This window comes from Solanum tuberosum, unplaced genomic scaffold, assembly GCF_000226075.1.
Source record: "Solanum tuberosum cultivar DM 1-3 516 R44 unplaced genomic scaffold, SolTub_3.0 scf00282, whole genome shotgun sequence".
Taxonomy (NCBI): Eukaryota; Viridiplantae; Streptophyta; class Magnoliopsida; order Solanales; family Solanaceae; genus Solanum; species Solanum tuberosum.
In genome coordinates, this window is record NW_006239209.1 from 266,657 (window position 1) to 275,420 (window position 8,764).

General features: G+C 33.4%; 1 protein-coding gene across 1 annotated transcript in view; it reads right to left on the reverse strand.

The window, feature by feature from the left end:
- Positions 1-5,297, reverse strand: part of LOC102598425 (uncharacterized) — a 15,112-nt gene extending 9,815 nt beyond the window's left edge. Inside the window, exons 1-8 of the mRNA XM_015314237.1 lie at positions 3,964-5,297; positions 3,727-3,852; positions 3,447-3,643; positions 3,157-3,367; positions 2,818-3,055; positions 2,571-2,721; positions 2,181-2,491; positions 1,858-1,861 (exon numbers count right to left, since the gene is read on the reverse strand). Of these exons, the coding sequence (XP_015169723.1) occupies positions 1,858-1,861; positions 2,181-2,491; positions 2,571-2,721; positions 2,818-3,055; positions 3,157-3,367; positions 3,447-3,643; positions 3,727-3,852; positions 3,964-5,242 (2,517 nt within the window). The 5' untranslated portion in view covers positions 5,243-5,297. The remainder of the gene's footprint in view (positions 1-1,857; positions 1,862-2,180; positions 2,492-2,570; positions 2,722-2,817; positions 3,056-3,156; positions 3,368-3,446; positions 3,644-3,726; positions 3,853-3,963) is intronic.
- Positions 5,298-8,764: the final 3,467 nt, after the last annotated feature.

Below are 8,764 nucleotides of genomic sequence, written 5' to 3' on the forward strand. Positions count from 1 at the left end.
ATATAATTTTTATTTAAAGTCTGTTTTCTAACTTTTTAAAACTAAAGTTATAAATAATTATTTTATAATCAACTTGATCTTCTAATATTATTTTTTCTTCAATTAGTAAAATAGTAGCAATCTATTCAACATTTTTTTTCAAACATTTCAAATATCAAACATTGGAAAAGTTATATATTTTATTTTTTTATATATAAATTATAATAGAAAATATAAATTAATTAATAAAAAATAATTAACCGAAACCGGACCGGAACGGAACCGGAACAAACCGGGATAAACCGGTACCGGTACACCGGTATCAAATCATGATACCGTTTCGTCCCGTGTACCAGTTCACGGTGTCCCGTTCCATCCCAAAGACTACCGGACCGGAATGGTACCGGTACCGGTACAACCTGGTCCGGTGACCAGCCTTATCAGACTTCACTGGTGCACATCCTTCGTGTTGTCTTCCTTGACATTTCAGCCCATTCAAAAAATTATACTTTCCATCACCAAATAGCTTGATTTCATCCCTTTTAGGCAACCATTAGTCCAGGATTGGTATTACATATTCTATATATTTCCAATTGCATCCAATTGCAAGTTTTGGTAGGTTAGGGATCTCCATTTTGTTATTGGTCCGATCGGTCTGCTCTGAGCTTCTTCAACTGTAAGTGCTCCACTCTTGTTGTTGTAGAATCTATTCAAATCACTACTTGCTTGGGATTGAGGAGGCAGAGTAGTTATTGTTGTGTTGAGTCTATTGAAACGAGGACTGGACTGGATGGACTGGTTATGATTCTCCAAAGTCCGAGCTACTGGTTGAATGCTTGAGTAAATGCCTAGTGAACATTATGTTCTTGCATTCACAAGCTAAGTAAAAAATAAGTTATCTGTTTTAACGATAATCAAGAGATAAAAAAGAAGATTAGGCAAAGCTAGATATTTGTAAATGTAAGGGTTGTGTGCTCTTGTTTAATGTCCACGGTCTCGTCATGCTCTTGGTTGTGTCTGTTAGAGTGGGTAAAAGTCCACATTGGTTGGGAATGGACGGGTGGTCTCTTATATGGACTTTGGCAATTTTTCCCTCATGAGCTAGCTTTTGGAGCATGAGTCAGACCTAAGACCTAATTTAATATAGTATCAGAGCCAAGCCCATCTCAATTTGTTGTTCACCGATGTTGGCCCATCAGTAGAGGGATGAGAGATTGGTCTCTTTATATGGACTTAGACAAACCTCCCCCAATGAACTAGCTTTTGGGGTAACTTTTATGCTCATATCTTAGATCTTTAATTAAATGAAAAACCTCTTTCATGAACTAATCCAAAGTTTCTTCTAGGTTAAATTTCATTGTGTATAATGGGAAGAAACTTCAGCTTCTCTCTTTATCTAAAGTACAGAAGTTTGAAAGCTGTCTTTCCTCAACAAACAGACAACAGGTATGAGTAAGAAACTTAATTTTATATATATATATATATATATTTCCACCCAAGTTGGATCAGGTCTCTATTTGCTAAGTGTTGTGTCATATCTGGAAAGTTCCCGGAAAAGGCATGCATGGATTTGCCTAGTTACATTGGAAAGAAGCACTTGAGACTTAAGTTAGTGATAAAGTTTCAACAAGGTGGCTTTAAATAAATACAGTTTGTTAAAAAGATTTGCACTAGTGAATCAATCGTGTCTACTTTTTATGTTGCACATTCTGTTGATCGATACTTCAGACATTTGTTTTGCAGTTTTGTTCTTTAAGTGCAACTCCTTTCTTTGTTTCTTTCCTCAATGCTGTTTTCATGCATTCTCTGGACAAACTTTTCTCTCTTTTGGGGGAGGTGGTTGGGCCAATAAGATATTGAATAAGAAAGAAAAATTACATTGCTTGTACATTTGAAGGCATCAGGAATAATCAAATTACTCTTGTACTTGATTGCTAAGACCTACTACATTCTAAAGCAAAATTGTATATGTTTTGAGTACAAACACTTGAAAGTTTTCCCAACATTTCCACCTTTTGTCCTAACTATTATAGAGAAGACGACATTTGGCCAAGTACCGACACACAATTATCCCTGGACTCTTTTAGGACCAAAGTAGAGGTTAACAAGGATAAAAAAGTATAATATGGCTCATCTTTAAGTCCTAGCTAGTGCCACCCCTAGCCCTTTCCATACGAATTAAATGCCTTCACTATTCCTGCTAACGTCCTTCTTCAACTGTAATCGTCACCTGATTGTTGGATACGATGTATTTCTTATCGGAGGAAGAAGAAGATGTACTAGAAGCATGTGTCCTTATTACAAAAGCTGGTCTATTAGGTGTTGGAAGGTTAGTACCTTCCCCTCCCAGCATTAAAATGACATCTGACATATTAGGACGATGATTTGGATCTTCTTGTACACACAGGAGTGCAATATTTATGCACTTCAATGCTTCACTTTTGTTGCATGATTCAAGTAGTGACTTCTCTATTAATTGTATCTCAGTTTTTTCTGTCCACAATTTCCATGCCTGTGATAATTTTTCTATCAGAGAAACAAAGCTAAGAAGAAGATATAATAATTAAGTCATGGGAAGTTTCTTCACTTACATAGCCCAACAAGTTTAAGGCTTCTTCTGACTGATAAAATCCTGTATTCCTTCTTCCACTGATTATCTCAAGTACGACTACTCCAAAACTGAATACGTCTGATTTGATGGAAAACAATCCATCTAGTGCATATTCAGGAGACATATAGCCGCTAGATTTCATCAGGTGAACAAAACATTTGAGTATAAGATCTTATCCAAAGCTCCTTTTGTAAGAAATTAATGACAGGAAGAGATATAATACTTACTAGGTCCCCACTACTTTCTTTGTATTTGCTTCTGTTACTTTTCCTTCAACAATCCTTGCCAAGCCAAAATCTGAAATTTTCGGGTTCATCTCCTCATCTAATAAAATGTTACTGGTTTTTAAATCTCTATGAATGATCCTTAGTCGTGAATCATGGTGAAGATAAGATAGACCCCGTGCAATGCCCAGTATGATGTCATAACGTTTCTTCCAATCCAATAATTGACAAAGTGTTCCATCTTGCATCGTTACCATGACAAAGTTTGGTACGTCAATAAAATTAGATCATTATAAGAAATGTATGACTTTGAGAATAAAGAACTTAACAAGGCTAACTCACCAAATATGAATGTATCTAAACTTTTATTCGGCATATATTCATAAAGTAATATTTGTTCCGTTGCATTGATGCAATAACCCAATAGCCTCACCAGATTTCGATGTTGAAGCTTTGCAATTAGAGTCACTTCATTCTTAAATTCATCTATGCCTTGTCCTGATTGACTGGATAACGTTTTTACTGCAATTTCTTTTTCGCCCGGAAAGATACCCTGCAAAAAAAATTCATCTCATTACTATAGGTCAATATGGCCATGCCAGTCCATATAGATGTAGGAATGAAGTTTGAACCTTGTAAACAGGACCGAATCCTCCTTGTCCGAGCTTATTCGCATTTGAGAAGTTGTCTGTAGCTTCCAAAATAGTCTCCAAGTGAAAATATGGAACATCAATCGCTTCATCACTGTTTTCATTCATTAATACTTTTGCTTCTCCTTCAGCTTTGTGCCAGTGAGATTTATGTGCCCCTTGAATACCTTTACTTCTATCTGATTGAGAATGACCTTTGAAAGTAAGTTCAAAATGCTATAAGAGAAAATATCTTTCAGAGTAAGATTCATTCAGCAACTACCTGCTCTTTTTGCAATTCTTCTTTTATAGTAAATGTAGCTAATGCTGCCTATGAGTAGAAACATCAAAACTGATATTGACGAAAGGATTGCTTTTAGCTTCATCGACTTCTTAGCTTTAGTTTGAGCTGAAAGGAGAATCATTGTTGTTAAGTGCTAATGGTTAATAAGGAATTCTATCCATAACATAGTACTTATATGAAATAAAGAATCAAGCTATGTTAATATGCTATTCTAACCTTCAGGTGAGCCGCGTTTGACAAATATTGTCCTTTTTGACTCAGTTGTGCTGAGTTGTTCCAGATTGAACAGATCCCCTGTCCAGATGGAACAGGTACCGGAACCATCATAAGTATAAGCAGTGCAAGAGCAATCGTTGAAACATGCAGATCTACACTGTGAGGCTGTCCCAACTGTGATATTAGTATTATGAGAAGCAGGTACTCTCACAATTGAAGTTATCCATAAACTATCTTTGTCTTCAGTAATTGCATCACACTGCACCTTTTCGTCTGTTACACAGCCACTGGAATAATCATTTGAATTCCATTCTGCATCTGATCTTTGCTTGAAACCACTCAAACAATTGCAGGTTGCATTAGCTTCATCACAAACTCCAAATGCCCCACATATAGCATAAACCTGACAAGATTCTCTTGGTTGAGTCCAGAATAAATTCCAATCAATGCTACCATCCAACCATGACAGTTGCTTAATTTGTCCCGAGACATCCATTATCAATCTTGATGTGATTGTACTATTGTAAAGGGAGTATGTAAAATATGACTCATTCTCATTGTCGATATAGCTGTAATTATATATGTAGTTTAAGCTCATCTCAGGCACTAAGCCGAATCTTTGGCCATCCCATGAACCACTTGCCCAATACTCTGTAGTCCTATTCCATTTTATAACATATTGAGCATTTTTTGGGTCCATTTCTAGAGAATACATTCCTGGTGCCGGATCACTCGAATTCTTCCATGAAACCAAAACCTGTTTTCTTTGTGTCCGTTTATCATATCCAATCTTAGCACCAGGCAAAAAAGTGTGTGTTGGGTGATCAAAACTTTGCCAAAGTAGTAAGGGCATTGATGCCTTTGACACATCACTCAAAATAAAATTCCCATCATCACGAAGAACTGCAGCAACTGAAATATTTGGATTGATGTTCTCAGTAAGTGCAGACCAAATTGAGTTTTGAAGTCTATCGAGAAGCACCAGGTTACCTTGACTAATTATCAAGTTAGCATCAGCACTATCAAGTGGTTTATCCCTATTTGCTACCCATACTACTGCTTGAGGGTATAGTTTCTTGTACCATATGCCTATGTAGTAGGAGCGAGAGTCGCCTGGTCTGAAGAAACCAAGCTCAAAGTTCCCACCTGAAGAGATAATTGTTTGGCCTGAAGAAACAGATTCATTCACAGAAATGGTGTCCCCTCCTAGGGAAAGATTAGTGATGAGGCTAAAGCATAAAAAATGCACAAGTATCAGAATTGAACTGCTATTCTTCATTTCTATGGCTGCACAATTTGCTGGTAGAATGAGTGATTGCTAAAAATAAATTTAAAAAAATAATAAAGAAAACCATAGGAGACTTCTAATTTCAGCTCTCGTCTTAAAAAAACAAAAAATTCAAACTTTACTTTTCTCTGGTCTTCCATCTGCCAATATCAACCTTGACCAAGTATGGCTAGCTGTGAAAATGAGACCAAGTATCTGTCATTATTTATATGACACAGATAGACTTAGAGCTTGTTTGGATTGACTCAAAAGATATTCGCAAAAACTAGTTAAATAATCTTGTGGATGACCAAGTATCACTAGTTGTGTACTCTTTTTCCCTCACTAAGCTTTTTCCCACTAGATTTTTTTAGTAAGATTTTAACGAGACACATTATCTATAAACATTCAAGAGGGAGTGTTACAAGTCCATTTAATTGTGAATGTTTCTCTTAATTTATCCCTAACATAATGTATGTATTTATTGTATTTATTAAAGTTGTACTAACGTATTTGGTTAAAGGATGTAAACGGGTGTTTTTTAAATCCTATAAAAAGGTAGTCTTTTCACCCTTGTGAGACACACTTGAAGAGATTAAAAAAAGATTCTACTTTATACCTTTCATCACTATTTTTTCTCCCTTTCTTATTTAAGTATTCTTGTATTTTCCTCTTATTTTACAACAGTTAGAAGTACACTTTTAACATTATTTTCTACAAAAAGTTTTTTCAAATAACTTTTAAGAATTAGTTTGAGAAATAAATGGGCTATATAACACAAATTTCAAAATAACAATACTATACAAGAAAATAAATAACTGATACAAGCGTATACTCCATCCATTCACTTTTACTTGTTACTTGTTTTTAAAATATATTTTTATTTTTACTTGTCATTTTTGACATATTAAGAAAAGACAATTATATTTCTTCCATGTTTTACCCCAACATTAAATACTCTTTCTTCAAATTATTTTCCAAGACTTAATACTATTTAGCATCATTTAATATGGATAGTTTGGTAAAATACCTATATCAATAATTATTTTCTTAATGGGTGTGTCAAGTCAAATCGTGACAAGTAAAAGTGAATGGAGAGAGTACTAAACATCATTTAACATAAATAGTTTGCTAAAATATCTATATTAATAATTGTTTTATTAATAAGTATGAAGTCACCAGTGACGAATAAAAATGAATGTCACTAAAAATGAAAAGAGAGTTTAGTTTCCAAACCAAACGCAAGTATAGGTGTTAAAAAAAAACACATGACAATCATTTCCATTGAAAATACTAAACAAGTTAAAGTAGGTAGCTATCCTCTATCACCATTTATACGAGTCACTTTCCTATTTTCCTATTTAATTAGTAACTATAGAAAACTTCCATTGGAAATGATATAATAATTATAAATATATAACTTAGTTAAAAATGAAGATATCAAAAAAAGTTAGCTAAGATTAATTTATTATCCCCATTAACAATTTATAGATTCACTTTCCTATTTATTCAATCTCAATAATTTTAAGAGTTTATTCTTTATCCACATAAATATTTATACTTTAAATTACAAGTTCAAAAAGTGTTTATTATATTAAATTATGTGTCAAATCAAATTACTAAACAGTTATAAATTGGTACAAGGTGAGTTGTAATTTATGTTTGTTATTGCTTGTCCATTTAGATCCTAAAACTACTAAACATATTAATACCTAAAAAAAAATAGGATCTAGGTGGAATTTTTACTTATGATTTTTGAGGACTTAGGGGTCGTTTGGTACAAAGATTAATAATGCAGGGATTAGTAATGCAGAGATTAACAATGCAGGGATTATTTTTTATGAAGTGTTTGGTTCATTGTTTCTAACCTAATCTTGTGTTTGGTTTAGAACTCTAAAATATACTTTTTTCCAATTTTACCCTTGAATTATTATGTTATATATATAATATAATTACCATATTTATTGTGGTTTAAAACTTGAATGTGAAGTGCTTAACAAATTTAATTCACTTGAGAAAGTCTCATGTCATAAACGAGATGAAATTATTTTTAGTACCCATGACCCAGGCTTACCTCCCTCCTCTCTTAACAAAACAGGAAAAAACAGTGGCCAACAAGATCTACTATTTTTTCTTGAAGCTGTAAGGAAGGCCAAGCTCCAACTACTACTATGAAAACAGTAGCAAAAGTTTTGAGAGAAAATTCCTTTTCAGTTAAAATTTGAATACAAACGAAATCGTATAACTTTGATGAAAACAGGACAAACGATTTCAAATAGCAGAATAGCGTGAATATCTTTGCCAATTCTAAAGGATGTATAAAAAAATTGAGGGGCAATTCAGTCATTTGATTCCTTATCCAAGGATTAGTAAACCTTGGATTAGTAATCCCTACACATCCTTGGTATTAGATAAGACCACATATGATGTATTAAGTTATCTATGTATTAGGTGTGCTTGAGTTGAATTATGCAACTAAACATTGTATTGGGTGGACTAAACTTTTATCCAAAGATTATTTTAATTAATACCTCTTACCAAACGGCTCCTTACAGTATTTGTAAAATGTTTTTGACTAAAGTTTTAACCAATATGTTAATTTTTTAAAGTTATGCTGCAAGAATTTGATTGGTTTAAAATCAATGACGTTATTAATTTTTTAGAAAAAATTGATGTCGCTATTATTGAATTTTTCAAACAGACCCTTAATATTAAGGGTGAGCGTTCAGTATTTGGTTCGAGATTTTTAAATTTCGGGTTTGGTAATTCGGTAATTGGAAGTTAAAAGTAGATACCAAATACCAAAATTTTGAATTTCAGTTTGATAATTTGATAATCGGTAAATTAAACTTTGATTTGGTACAATATTCTGTAATAATGTATTAAAATTATAGCCGATTGTATTATCAAGTTAATACTATTTCTCCAATCATTTCTATTTTTTTTTATGTGGAGGCACGATCTAATAAAAAATCAATAAGTAAAAAGATATCAAGAAAAATAAATTGATACAACTAAAAACATATGTATTTGGAATGTTTATGCTAATTCTTTAACTTTCTCTTTGGACTTTTATTTAGGCAAAAGGCATAAATTGCCCCCTAAACGTATACCCAAAAGTCATTTACACACTTTAACTAATGGAGTGACCTATTACACACCTTAAGTACATAAAAGTATATTTATTTCCCCCTTCCGTCACCCAACCCAGGACATTATGCCTAGAGTGAAAGCCACTCGCCTCCTAGTTAAGCCACGTAATAAAAGACCCCAATCCGATTCATTTGACCCAAAATCGTTTCTTTTGACCCAAACCCGTTTCTTTTCACCCAAACCCGATTTTTTTCACCCAAATCCATTTTATTTTACCCTAGTCCATTTATTTCACCCACCCGTTTCCTTTCTCTAAGAACACCAAAACCTAATCGAAAAAATTCATCTGTAAATCCTAATTTTAGCTAAAGATTTCTTCGATTTTGTGGTGTTTTTGAAGCATCCTTGTAGTTATATTTGAAGAACATTGTCGATCGAGGC